The sequence below is a fragment of the Anguilla anguilla genome, chromosome 9 (assembly GCF_013347855.1).
Source record: "Anguilla anguilla isolate fAngAng1 chromosome 9, fAngAng1.pri, whole genome shotgun sequence".
Classification (NCBI taxonomy): domain Eukaryota; kingdom Metazoa; phylum Chordata; class Actinopteri; order Anguilliformes; family Anguillidae; genus Anguilla; species Anguilla anguilla.
Genome location: NC_049209.1, coordinates 29,024,252 through 29,039,273, shown reverse-complemented (window position 1 = coordinate 29,039,273; position 15,022 = coordinate 29,024,252). Strand labels below are relative to the sequence as shown.

At 42.8% G+C, this 15,022-nt stretch overlaps 1 protein-coding gene across 1 annotated transcript; it reads right to left on the bottom strand.

Annotated features, from left to right (window-relative positions):
• Positions 1 to 1,951: 1,951 nt before the first annotated feature.
• Positions 1,952 to 14,790, bottom strand: eif4a1b (eukaryotic translation initiation factor 4A1B). Its single transcript, XM_035433919.1, has 11 exons — positions 14,685 to 14,790; positions 13,082 to 13,130; positions 12,344 to 12,476; positions 10,638 to 10,777; positions 9,466 to 9,634; positions 7,695 to 7,804; positions 6,909 to 7,052; positions 5,423 to 5,560; positions 4,929 to 5,018; positions 3,754 to 3,833; positions 1,952 to 3,327 (listed from the first exon to the last, which is right to left on the bottom strand). Exons 1-11 carry the CDS (start codon positions 14,705 to 14,707, stop codon positions 3,183 to 3,185), a joined length of 1,221 nt encoding a protein of 406 aa, XP_035289810.1. The 5' UTR covers positions 14,708 to 14,790; the 3' UTR covers positions 1,952 to 3,182.
• Positions 14,791 to 15,022: the final 232 nt, after the last annotated feature.

Below are 15,022 nucleotides of genomic sequence, written 5' to 3'. Positions count from 1 at the left end.
TAAAGACGAGGCAAAATGAGCTGAGTAAGGTCAGAAAGAAGACAGAGAAAAAGAGGATAGCAGCAGAAAACAAAAACAGATGGGGGTTGTTGAGAAAGTTCTTGACAAACTGATTGAATACCGCTCCATTCTCTCTCCTTTTCCTCTGCCGTTGTCATGTAAATGCCTGTGGCCTCATAGCCATCCGTCACAGGGCAGAAAGACCTTGGCAGGCCTTTTACTTGCCTCCCACTTGCTTAAGCTCCCTGCCTCTAATACGGCCAACCAGCACTTCATGTGCAACTGTCCCACTTTTCCACTTGGGAGATATGAGCCTTGGACTAGAAAAGGTGTCAACCTCCAGTCCTCAGAGGGCTGCAGGTATTTGTGGTTTCCTTTCAACCAGCAGCCAGTTGAGGCATTGAGAACAAGGTGTGTGGACTCTTTAGCCAATCAATGACTTTAATCACTCTTGCTGAAAAATAGCGTAAACCAGCAGACATGGTGGCCCTCCAGGGCTGGAGCTTGACTTCCCTGGGCTACAAAATAGGAACTAAGAGCCATGAATTTCAGCAAAGGGCCAGGAAGCCCCAGGGTATCCCCACTGTCTTTCCAAAGCCAGACTGGTGGCATTTGGCCCTGCCCACCCACCCAGGAGTATGCAGAGAGCAGAAGTTTGCCATAATGAGAACACGGCTGACCGAGAGTCCCGTTGCGTGGGAGGGATTTAGAGTGATGCTTGCACCTATGCTTGCCACTACAGTAGACAAGAATGAGCCAACAGTCTGAATCTTTGGCATGAGGATATGGGTGCATCACTCAAGGTTTTGGCTCACCCTGGCTGGCCTGACGATGGAAATGCAGCCGTTGTTCTCTTGAATTAAGTTGGAATGGCCTTGATTGACCAGGTTAAATCTTACAACCGAGATGGTGTAACACTTATAGAATTGTCACACAAAAAAAACACACCAAAAACAACCACCAACATCTAATTCAAATAATGAAATAATTGATACTCAGCATGTCACCAGGCTAGCATATATTGAGTATAATCCAACTGAAACAGCGGTACTATTCATTAAAGGGTAAGTGCTTGATTTCTGACAATTATCTTGTTAATTTCACTAATAGATGCATGCCATACCCGCTGGCTTCTGTTACTTTTTTTTTAGCTCAAAAGCTTTCACACGTCATTAAGTGTTGGCAAATATTTTCTCACCTGCTTAATAGGAAGTAGGTAGTGGAAGCAGGTATTGTGACAGAAGCCTGACCACTGTCCAGGTAACTACTGCTCTTATTGGGAACCCTAAAAAAACAGCGCTTGGAAACTTCTCTCCATCAGGTGCTAGTTCCTGTTAGCCCCATTGCAGCATTTGGTCTTAAAAACCAAATGGGGGAAGTCAGGCAGAGAGTGCTCAACCAAATCAGACATTACAGAAACAATATAACTCTAAAAAGGAACAAGAGGATGTCATTTTTATTTTAAGACCGCTGAATAAATACTATACAGAATCCAATGTAGAAAAAAATTAATACATGGCTTCTGTCTCAAAAACAGGCTAACATTTTCACAATAAATTCAATGAAACTCCCAGTCTGTCCCCTCCCATTCATTTTTAAAACAAAAAAATGTAATACTCAAAATTGGTTTGGTCCATACAGCAGAGACCCCTCCCTAAACATCCTGTCATATTGAGGTAGGTTACCAAGGTGACACACCCCATTTTACTTTGTACTCGTGTTCCACTTTCATCATCGGTTCAGAACATGTTTAATCAAAAGAATTCTGAAGACCAAGACTGATTGTTGGTGGGATTTAGATTGCATCACCCAAAACTTATTGATCCAGGTTTCTCTGCTCTTCTCCCCCAAAGACCCAAGTATTACAACAGCACTAGCAAGATACTGGAGTATGCAGATCAAGAGGGGGGAAAAGAAAGGGTGGTGACATTTATATAAACAAACCAATTCATAGTTTTTGTTCATTCGCAGTTTTATTGAAGTTGCACCCCACCCGCAAATTTGTAAAATGATGTATATGTGAATATTGAGGCGGTGTGCATGTTTATATGGGTTTGCTGCAGGAGTCCAAACACCTTTCAGAGTCTGGCACCACTTCCACAGTACAGATGTAGGACCCCATCCTCTAAAAATCTCAAGAGACCACTAAAAGCACCCCTGGCGGTAATGAGCAGTGTCCTTTTTAATTTTAAATTTAATATTTAAACTCATCCATTTTTAGCTTGGGACATTATTTAAGACTACACAATATCAAAAGCAGAAATACTACACGTCACCATTTCATACTTTTAAAGTTAAAACAAAACTTGTAAACACACAGCTCAAATGGCATTTTCTTCTGATGACCACATTTCTGCAGGTCCACTGCCCCTCGTGTCCCACCCCACTCCCAATAGAAAATTTTAATCTACAAATCGCATGGTATAACTTTTTAGATTAAAAATAAAAAACTAATGGTAAAACAATACCGGGACTGAGACAGCTCAAGCCTGAAAATTGCTCGTCTTTATAACCCTGCACAGCAAACTTTGACTCACTGTTCATTTTTTTAAATCATTTATTGAATACTGTAAAAACATTCATATGTAATAATGTATATTGAAAAAAAAAAAAAATTGTGCAATGACCCCATTTTTCCCCTCCATTACAACACCCCCAGACAGTTGCAACAGTAACACACCAGTGTTGGGGAAGTCAACAGAGAAAACGAAGGGCAGTGGAACCACTGAAGAGCGGCCATCATGGAGCCAATATGGGGGATGTGATGCCACTTTTACTGGCCTACAAGGGCGTCCATTTTCTTTGCACCACCTGGAGGCTCAAAGTGCTCCAACGGGTGCTGGAAATTCCGGAATATTAATGCGTAGGAAGGGGGTGGCGGAGATTAAGAGTTTCAGGAGAGAGAAAAAATATATCCTGGACAGGCAAGGTGACTAAATGAATAATGGATGAACACACTGGCCAGGTTCTGATGCCAGCCTAGAGAACTGTGGATTTTATTCAACGGCAGCAGCGTGTAATAGAATCCACAGTCCCAAGGGGGACATTTATGGCTTCTGCATTTGCATCAAAGCACAAATTTGGAGAAGGGAGGAGGTCTTTGGAGAGGTTAAAGGATGCTTGTGTCTGGTGGGGTGGGGGACAAGAGCGTGATCTCCTGTGAGGGGGTTCAGTGGACATTTCTAGATCAGGTCGGCCACGTTCATGGGCATCTCCTCCACGGTGGTGTTGTAGAAGCTCTCGATGTCACGAAGTGTGCGTTTGTCGTCTTCAGTCACCATGTTGATGGCCACCCCTTTTCTGCCAAAACGACCCCCTCGGCCAATCCTGAAGGAACAGACATGGGGGGGGGGGGGGGAATCATTAGCAAGTACATATAAAATGTACTGAAAAGACAAGTAGGAATGTATAAACTGCTCCTGGAGAGCTACCATCCTGTAGGTTTTCATTTCAACCCTTGTAAAGCACACCCAATTCTACCCATTAGCTTAATGAGACCTCTAGCTGTCAAACGGGGTGTTTTGTTAGGGTTGGAGTGAAAACCAACAGGAGGGTAAATCTTCAGGAACAGGGTCTGGCAGCTGAGGTAAAAAACATTTAATATGTCAACTGTAAATATATAAAAATGAAAAACAAATCCAAACACATACATGCACACTCCCCCCCCCAACCCCACCCCCAAGGCTGTTTCAACATGGCTCAATATGGACTTCACCAAAACATAGGCATATCATAAAACTGATCTGGCCTCACCTGTGAATGTAGTTTTCACGGTTGGTAGGAAGGTCGTAATTGATGACCAGGGACACCTGCTGTACATCAATTCCTCTGGCCTGGTAAGACAAACGGCAAACGTTAGCATTTGGTTAAACGGTCAGCAGCCACTTCTTAAGGGGCATAGTTCAATTAAAGTAAAAACCTAGTGTGTAAAGCTAAACCTCTCCAGTAAACCAGCGCAAATTTGACATTTATTAGGGGGCACATTTATCACCAATTACTCTGATTCAAATTGCCACTTAACTGTACAGGCCCCTGCAAGCTCACATGCAAATTAAATAAAAGCAGAACATTTAATCTCAAGAACAAGAACAGTCTTCAGCTATCATTCATGAGCTTGCCAATAAATTAAATCTAAAATGTTAGATCACATGAATGACATGGCAGACCATACATCTTCCTGGAGTCCAATAACAGACACAGGAACAGGATCCCAACACTGCTGTAGGCATATATTAAGGCAGGAGTGCACAACTAGGGGCAATCCATTTAGGGATTTCATGCCAGCTCCAGCTCTATTAGACCATTCAATCACTTGATCTGACATTATGATAAATTCAGCCTTACATGCACCCTTGATGAAAAGGAATTAGTGTGGTCTGATACATGGGTGGACCAGCACTGGTCTTTACAGCCATTTAGAATGTACCGCAGGAATATTCCAATGAAAGCAGGCTTGGAATGGAAGACAGGAGCAGAACTGTGTGCCCCTGAATGAAGGGTTGTGAGCTGCTTTATAGTAGTGAGAGGGAGTGAGATGGGCCCGGTCACTGTGGAGAGCAGCAAAGCTCATCTACCAAAGATCTACGTTCCTCCTGCAGCACAGACACGCTGAGGGGACAGGGAACTTTGGGGGGTTCAAAACTAACCAAAATGCTTATATGCACCCCAGGGATGTCAAACGGTGCCAAATTTGTCATTTTTCCACACCCTCAGGGATGTGGTTCTTCAGTTTTTCTGGATTAATCAGTAAAAAAAAAAAATTAACTTTCCTTTACTAGACATAACACTACAAGGTAAATTCATGGCCCACAGAGCTCTTACGATCGCTGACAAAATCTTTCCCTGCCAACTGGCAGCTTGCATCAGAATAGTCGCTGTTTTGGAGTGCGTGTGCGTAAGAATGTGAGTGTGTGTGCGCGCGGGCTCACCAGCAGGTCAGTGGTGATGAGGACTCTGCTGGACCCTGAGCGGAACTCCCTCATGATCAGGTCGCGCTCCTTCTGGTCCATGTCTCCGTGCTGCTCAACAGAAACACAAGTCAACTGCAGGTCCAGGCAAACCCCAAAACAACAAAGACACCAAGTCAGCATACGGGCGTCTGTGTCCACAGCATGAACCAGCCTGTGCTCACTGTTCAGAGTGGGCTGGGATGAATATGGACATCTTCCTCTCCCCCTGCCAGATATAAGACTCAGTGCCACTCAGAGACAATGCCTTGCCCAGTGACAGGGGGTGGGGTTGGGGGGAGCTAAAGGCCAATCCCCTACATCAGTCAATGAGGTTGTCCTCGGGAGAAATTATGCTCAGTTTCAGCAATACAGCCAAATACTAGTAGACACCAGAGACATTTGGGTTTTGAAAACAGGTACTAACTGATTAACCAGGAAAAGGCCCACCAGTCAAGGGATGTGGCGTTTCTTACCAAGGCAGAGACGGTGAAGTCTCTGGCGTGCATCTTCTCGGTCAGCCAGTCGACCTTCCGCCGGGTGTTGATGAAGATGACGGCCTGAGTGATGGTCAGGGTCTCGTACAGGTCACACAGGGTGTCCAGCTTCCACTCCTTAAAACACATGCAGGAAGAGATTAGCCCCAGCATCAGAGCACTGGCAGGGGCTGACGAGATGAGGGGGCCTTAACCGGTGAAAGATAAATCTGTATGAACTACAGGTCGGACTGACAGTTGTAGCGGAGGCCTGAATGCTTGACTGGTCACTTGCTTTAGCCTCTTAGTTCTCTCAGGAGGAAGAGTCAAAGCAAGGGGTTTAGAAAATTTAGGCTTTTTACACAATGTGCAGTTTTGCCTTTGTTCTTACATGCAAGCCCCTACTCCAAAGGGTTCATTACATTCATTTAGCAGACGCTTTTATCCAAAGCGACGTACAAAAGTGCAGTTTCACTTTTGGGGGGGTCACCATAAAGGCTATTGTCTGAAAAAGTGTTTTGTTTTTTTTTTTGTAACTACCTGAATAAGCTTGCGGGGTGACATGAGCATAGTAAACTGCTGACGTGACCATGTAGACAGCTCCGCTAAAACATTCAGTTGCCCTAAGAGCACTAACCCAAACTTTATTTATTTTACCCAGTTCTATGACACACTGCTCAATACCACACTGGAAAAATCACTACATTCTGGCTGTATCACAGAATGATACATAAATCCCTTTCACAAAGTTGCGTATCATGGCTTGATCGATCATCCCTTCAGAAGCTATTAATATTATTTAGCATGTATTCCTCATAAGCCCAGAAGCAGACTTCACAAGCAAACAAGGGAAAAATCATTGTCAAAACCAAATTGATTTGATTTGCCCAGAGTTGAGGGAAAGGCTCTGAAAAGTCTGAAGAGGAAAAAAAACAGGGCTTTTTATTATTTTTTTATACAGCAGACATCTGTGTCCACAGCATGAACCAGCCTGTGCTCACTGTTCAGAGTGGGCTGGGATGAATATGGACATATCTTCCTATACCCCTGCCAGATATAAGACTCAGAACCACACACAGATTCTGCCTTGCCCAGTGACAGGGGGTGGGTAAAACTCGTTTGGTCTCACTTATAAAAAATAAAATAAGGCTTCACCCATCCGTTTGTTGGTCAAACATTTTGGCTGGTTTGTAGGTTGCACTTTGAGAGGAGAGCAGTGGTTATCCAGGATTAGCAGGGAATAGCCCACTGTGCATTAGTACACAAGCAGGCTGATGCCTATTGGTTCAGCTCCAGGAGGCAGTGATCTGACAGCATGCTCATTTTGACACTCGCTTTTAAGCAATGTCCCATTTACAAGATCACTGAGGAGGAGGACAAGTAGCTACTCTAATTTGTGGGTGCTGACAGTTAAACGTGAACCATAGTAAGGTTTGAATATGTGCAGGGTGGCCCATGAGACATCAGTAGAGGGTTGAAAGCTGACCTCTTTCTCCACGTTGATGTAGAACTGGCGAATACCCTCCAGCGTCAGCTCTTCCTTCTTCACCAGGATGCGCACAGGCTCTCGCATGAACTTCTTGGTGACCTCTAGCACATCGAGGGGCATTGTGGCAGACAACAGCACCACCTGGTGGCAGGGATAAGTAACGGTTTGACAAGCAATTACAAACACTTTATAGAAAATTTGGAGTCAAAAGTAACATTAGCTTTACTTCTATGGTACTTTGGCGCAATTCAAAACTATAATCTTGAGGTTAAAAGCTAAACAATGATATCCAAATATGACATCCGATAGCCAAACTTGATATCGGAGTTCCAACTAGAAACTCAGGCGGAATTCAACAAACCCGACTTCAGCGAGAGGTGTCATATGAGGTCAGACAAACAGTGGCATGGATGGTGAACTACACCGTGAATGGTAAACAACCGTCAAGACAATTTTAAGCTATTGTTGAGTAAAATTTCCTATATGGCAGGATACTAAAACATTATGCTTACAGAGAAAGGTGTATAACCACAGTTAATCACCAACAAGCATCAGCTTCTCTGGTTCAGACTTTTTTTTTTGTTGCTTAAACACCATCTCTGAGCACCGATCCCTGGAACACTTTTGAGGTCAGAAGTCGGAACTTCCCACATCTGACTCTGTCTGGAATGCAGCATTATTTCAAACTGAAAATATCCCACAAGTGAAACCCGCTGATGACTTCTCCCATCAGAACCAGCCTTCATGTGATGTAAACCGATGGAAACCCTTGGTTTCTCTCACCTGCGTGTTCGTGGCCAGCTTCTGGAAGATCTCGTAGATCTGGTCCTTGAACCCTCTGCTCAGCATCTCATCAGCCTCATCCAGCACAAACATCTTAATATACTTGGCAGCTGTGAGAAGACAAAAGCAAATGAATGAGTTTTAAAAAACAATAAAATCTAGCTCTTTCCTCCAAGGGAATGAAAATATGGCCCCACACGTTGGTTGCATCCATTCCACCAGGTCCAGATCTGAGCTGTACAGGGCTCTAGATATTTTTAAATGGGTTTCTCTCTAGTGCCTGTGCGGCCGTTACCCTGGGGAGGACAAGAGACTGCAGGGGACCTTAAGACCAGTTCAGATCAGTCATCAGGCAACAAGTGAGTAATTTCAGAAGAAATACCCGGTGTGCGTTACCAAGCTTGAGTACGCCTGCTGTCATCTCTAGGATTCAATGCAACAAATCTTGCATTGAGACTTTACAGCAAATCAACTCAACCAATTCCCTTTGTAATGCAACCAGTAATTTGATCAATTTACCAGTTTTGAGGTGTAATGTGTAGTATTTTTTTGTATCACTTAAGATTTTTTTAAATGTGAAAACTACCCATTCTTGTCTGGCCTGCTGTTACCACTTTGATCTGAACTGGCTTTTAATGTGCACTCATTGTGGTATCAAGAAATGCGCAATGCCCCATACAACCTTCCATCACATCATTAATGGGGAAGCTTGGAGCCAAAGAAGAATGCCCCATTAACGGTGGCTTTACTTCATACCCAAATGAAGATGGTAAATCAGACTACAGCTCTTATCAATAAAGCAACTTGAGAATTTCAATCAATCTACTTCAACCACATTCATATGGTGGTAGTGCTCAGGAGTTCATGCATAGAATTCTTTAGAGCACTTGCTGTGAAAAGCAAGTTTTGCAGCAAATTTCCTCTAGCAGAGAGCAGGCACAGTGAAATCCAATAAAAAATGAACGAACTGTGACCTGCCGGCCTGTAGAGTTTCGCAACGAGGCAGTCCAAGTTCCCTTTCCAGACCACCCTCGCATGTGTGGCAAAGCGCCCTTTCAGTCGCCTTGCTCTCCTACATGGACAAATCCAAAAGGTTACGCATGCACAGATAGCAGTGTTAAAATCCTCAATTCTCATTTTGTTCCATTACAGAAACACGGCTAAGAGGCTACAGCAATGGGAATTGAGAACTTGGAAACCCACTTTACTGAAATTCTCAAGTTTACTAATGGGAGTTTAGTTTAGAATGATTTTCTACCATCGGCATGACAGTAAAACCACCGCTCTACTGCTCATCGCAATTCTCGGTATCCTCTGCTGCTGGGGTCGGGTCCTGGAGAGCTCTAGTCTGCTAGTTTTCGTCCTTATTCAGCACTTAATCAAGCAAGTAAAGCATTTGATAACAGTTAACACAGTTAATCTGGTTACTTGGGCCTGAACTAGTTGCAGATTAACCTTTTGAAAAGTAGGTTTTTGGTTTTTTTTTTTTTTTTTTTTAATTTGAAGTCAGTGTTCTAGAACTCCATATCACAATTACCCATAATGACTGTTACATCAGCATTAGAATGTTCAGTTATGAACATTCTAATCACATTTGTGATGTCACACCTTTGACAAAACAAGAGAGCTGTGGACCTCCGCTCAACTAAGATTGCAGTATCTTTTCTGTGTACCAAAACTGAGAGCAGATTCTTTGGGGGGGGGGGGGGATCAGGGCGGCCCGTCAGACTGGGGTGAGAGCAGCGCCGCACAGGCAAGCTGCGGTACTCACAGAGGAACTTGCGGTTAAGCATGTCGAAGACGCGGCCTGGGGTCCCCACCACTATGTTGGGTGCCTCCGCCTGCAGCTTCTGCACCTCGTTCCGCACGTTGGTTCCCCCGATGCAGGCATGGCACGACGCGCCCATGTAGTCACCCAGGGCCAGAATCACCTTCTGAATCTGCAGGGGCGAGGAACACCACCTCCAGGTTAACAACCAGCTGAATGCGGACTGGGGGTGTGGGGGGTGGTAAAATTGAAAGTTGGAGGGTGCAACCACAAAGTTCTTGGTCTTTAACTTTGCACAAAACATGTTCCAGCACAATTGATTTACAGGACATTAGCTATTTTCTCATTTTCCATGACTGAAATAATTTAAAAAATCCATGTTTTCCAGGACATGTGGGAATCATGATTTACAAGCAACTGTACTGTACTTAAGAATGTTATTAACCACATTTATGTAAATAACTGCCATGGTAATATTACGTACTTTTAAATTAATATGAATATTACATCTACAAAACAGTTCTGTATATTTGCAGATGGATGACATGTGCCCATAGCATGAACCAGCCTGTGCTCACTGTTCAGAGTGGGCTGGGATGAATATGGACATCTTCCTCTTCCCCTGCCAGATATAAGACTCAGTGCCACTCTGAGACAATGCCTTGCCCAGTGACAGGGGGGTTGAAGGCAGTGATTATCGAAAAGCAACCACAAAGAAGCAGGGTTGAGTCACAGGTAATAAAATAGGGATAAGATAATCGTGACATCACTTTACTCAAAGAAAAGGAGAGAACTTGCACTAGTCGCTACGTACATTGGTTAATAAGACAGAACTGCAATTGGTGGACACCACTTCCTGGCTAATACCTCGAGAGCTTAGAATTACAGCCAGAAAGTCACCTTTGGCAACCTCCCACTTATTGTTAATGTGTTCTGTGGTTGGTACAGCTCCTTTCCGCTTTCCACTAGTAAAAGATGTCAAGACCATCTTATTACCATTTTAATACCATTGACCAATACCTACAGGAAGGCAGGAAACAACCCAGAAAGTGTCCTGGCATCACCATTACTGTTGTTCTACTGGTTGCTACCACCATGCTTTGATTTGGAGAGCTGGTTGGTGACATCAGGACCATCTTACCCTTAGTTCATGAAACCTTATTTCATAAACCTACCTGCTGAGCCAACTCTCTGGTGGGGGCCAGGACTAGAGCCTGCGTGCCCTTCAGCTCAGTGTCGATCTGCTGCAGGATCGAGATGGCGAAGGTGGCGGTCTTCCCTGTGCCTGACTGTGCCTGTGCAATCACATCATACCCTGCAGAAAGACGAGCAGAATGCTTACTGCTGGAGCTCGACTGCTGGGGAATAGACATCCTGGAGGAAAATCCATTCAGACACTACAACCCTTAAAAAGGAAGTAGTTGTCGATCACAAAGGTCATCACAAAATTGTGTTAAATATCCTTTTAACCCATTCACAGATTATGGGAATAGAAAGTACTATTAAAGGTATTCATGAACAAGGGTAGGACAGGTTACTCGAGTAAACAAGTTCTCACCAGATTAACCGTTTAGATATGAATGTAACAGGAAAACTGCAATGTGTCTAGATCAAAACAAGACGCAACCAATATACAAAAAAAGCCTGAACGTCACTGTGCGCGTGACACAGGTTTATGTATATTAGTACATGTCATGTGTTCATGGTGATCAAGGTGACCTGCATCTAGAAAACTGGTCAAATTTCAGAAAAACTATCTGGATGCATATAGTACTCTGGGTAGGTGGAAACATACTACAGTGAACTGCCCCCTTTAAGAAAAACACAGATTTATGCACGGCTTATTGTCTTGGCCTAAAATGATACTGTTTTCACTTTCAATGCTGTAATAAGCATTCATTCAAAAGCACTTTTAACGCTTGAGAATTTTCACACAAATACATTTCCTTTCAAAGCAATGCATGGACCTATTTGGGTGGGAAAACACCCAGACAATTCTAAATACAGCAAATACTTTGTTAAAGGTTCAAGAAATTTGCCCACTAGAAATTATGGTTACCAAATTGACTTGACAGTCCAGGGGGACAATGCAAAACTTTTTTTGCCACCTACCTCTGGTAATAGGTTTAAGCAAAACCACGATGGCCATAAACTATCAACATTTTTAACTGTCTGTGATCATAGCACTGATTCTGTGTATCCTCAATTCCCAGAATAGAGTAAGAGTAAAAACAAAAACAAATCAGCTTGTAATTTCTTAAAGTAAAACAAACCATAAAAAGAATAGCTAGTAGCAAGTTTTATATGAATAGCTAGATTATTTTCATTTTTAATTTATTTCAGTTAAGACAGTGACAATTACACAAACCACACAGCAAAGGGAAAATATTCCTAATCTGGTTCACATTTTAAAAACAGCTACACAGAAATGTCAGTGTTAAATAGAACCAGTGTGTTTAAATTCAGTTCCTGCATCATGGCAGGATTATTAATAGGATGATTACTAATGGATACATCCACTTAAAGGCCAACCCACAACCAACATTGCCATTTATCTGCATTGTTTAACCACATAAATCCAAATGCCTGATTTGACATAGCAGGCAGGCAATCAATGTTTTCAGGAAACTTCCACCTTTGCCCAACTATATTATATAATATATAATATTAAGACCCAAGGATGTTTACAGATCATTGGAACAGGCATGCACAACAAAAAAAAAAGGGGGGGGGGGTTGCACAGCACATCCAGTACCACAAGACAACCACCTACGACAATGCAGAATCATAGATACCATGGTCATTACCGGTAGCTGCACCACCATAGTAGCGAACTACTACATTAGCCAAGCAGTGCTGGTTTACCGCCAGTGCCACTTACCCTTGATACAAGGGAGAATGGCCCGCTGCTGAATGGCAGAGGGCTTCTCAAAACCATAGGCGTAGATTCCTCTAAGCAAAGTCTCACGCAGGTTCATGTCATCAAAGCTGTCCACGATCTCGTTCCAGTTGCTCTGTTGTGGAAAGCAGATGGGTGGGGGTGGGTGAATAACTGGTTTTACTTTTCTGGAGATTACCTGAGCCTGATATCCCATTTAATCGTCACACAATGCAATGACATGCATAACAGTGTCACACCCACAGCTTTTCATTCAGCTCAGCACTCGTTTGGTTAGTCTGACATTTTGAAAACTATTATTTTTTTTATGAATGCTGATACAACGCCAATGTGGACAATGAACTTTACACTAAGAACTTGAGAAAAGCTTATCTGTGCCCACAGCATGAACCAGCCAGTGCTCACTGTTTGGAGTGGGCTGGGATGAATATGGACATCTCTTCCTATACCCCTGCCAGATATAAGACTCAGAACCACACACAGATTCTGCCTTGCCCAATGACAGGGATGAAGGGCACAAATGATTAATGCCTCAAATTCAGCATCACTTTACAGAAAACAAACATTTAGATTTCACAGGAGATACTATATTCTGGCATTTGGCAACAGAAAATTGTTATATACACACATGTGGCACAAATTTGCAAGCTTCCACTTTGTATGCAATCCACAATGGGCAAACATAACAATATAAAAGAATTCTCATTTTCAGGGACTCACCTCAATGACTCCTTCCGGCTCCATGCCCTCGGGGCCATTGTCTCTGGGTCTAAAAAAGAACGACAATTAGCCTCCTACTGAATTTACAAAGCAAGCGTTTGGTCTCAAATGTTAAAACCAACTAATAATATAAACTGTCCATTAATGCTTAACGCTGGATAACTGAATGGGGACAAATGTCTTTGGGGACACGTTAACTTAAGAAAAGTAAATTTCATAATCGTTTTGAAGACACAGGAGTACGGCTAAACCGTGTAAACGTAATTAAAACGATTCAATGCAACGTTACACCCACGTTTCCGTAGACTGATAACAAACTGCATTAAAATATTAACTGTGCTCTGGTTCTGCGTAAAATATACGGAGCATGAAACAGAAAAGTGGATACAGCATTTCAATTAAATAGCCAGCTCAACGTAACGTGACAGGAAGTAGGATTAACGTAACAGGAAGTAGGAGTACCAAGATTTGGCTAGGCCCAATTTGGAACCTTACGACGTACCACGCCATCGCAGCTACCCATCTACCCAAAATCCTTCCACGAGATGTCAGAGCTTTATTAAATCCATACACAAAAATTTCAACTTTAATATATCGCTCGAAGATATTTCTTAGATGTGGAACTAAGACAACAAGCTACGTCTGCGGCCTGTCTTTGTTTCGCAAGCAATAGCTACAGACCATGTGCTCCACTCGATGCCATTTTCAGAACCAACTGAGGTCGCCCAGCTAACGTCAGCTAGCTAGTTGGCTTGTTCGAAAGGTGGTCGTAACGGTATTAGCCAGAAGTGGTTAACCGTTAACTGCATAATACAGCTCATATGGCCAATTCCCAAAATAAACTATGAAAACATCGCTACCACTAGGCAACTAGCGTTAGACAATGTGAACTTGAACAGCGTTAATGCAGTGAGTATAAAATTAGCTCGATTCTTTGGCCGACAAAATACCCCCGATTGGTGTTGTAAGACAGCCATAAAAAGACCCACCCGGCGGACATTGTGTCAGTACAGTAGCTACAAAGTCTACCTTGAGAAAACTTTCAAAAGATGCAGTTCTATAAACGCAACCCTAAAATATCGAACCAAATTCGCTCACAACTGACAATACCTAATCATCAAGCAATTATAAACGGGCTAGCTAATGTCTTAGACTACGGGAAATTACGCTCTTCCTTTATCTCCCAGATGGCAGATGCCGCTTCCCCCGCAATTTAGCTAGGTAATGATAATTTTGGAATGTCATGTTAACTAAATAGCAGATGAGATGCCAAAACATAACTAGCAAGCTACAGTTAGATACCAAGCGAATGACAGCGTTAACCAGCACATAACAGGATTAACTGAAATAATGGATAGGCAACTAAGCCACGTTAGCCATCTAGCTAAAGAATGCAAATCTGTTAGGTAACTAGCTAGCTAACAGTTAGCCATCTAGCTAGTCATCCCATTTTAAGAATTAACTCAAATACGCAGTGTGAAATTATCGAAAACATTAGGATTCAGAGTAAGATCTTTACATATCTGATATACCTACACACCGAATTTCGATCAACCAAGGAGAATGCAACGTAAAATGAATCAAAAGTTAATGCGTTCCTTACCTCTCTTCATAATCTGCCGACATTATCACAAAGGGTGAGTTCGCGGTGAAAATGTGTTATATAGTTCAACGTGGTCACCAGAGTAGCTTTTTGATTGCAGTAGCGCGCCATCATTCAGATTTTGGGCCACTCATTCTGAGATTTAATTGGTGTAGCAACACGTCACTTACAATTCAGTGACCGCCTTCAATTCTCCATGTAAGATAAAAAGGGCGGGCTTCATCGTTTTTGTTTCCCCTAGATTAATTTCATTGGACACAGACAGGATGAAGATTTCTTTCATTGGTTTGTTCTCCAAAGACGATATTGGGGCCATTTCACTTCATTGCAAATACGAC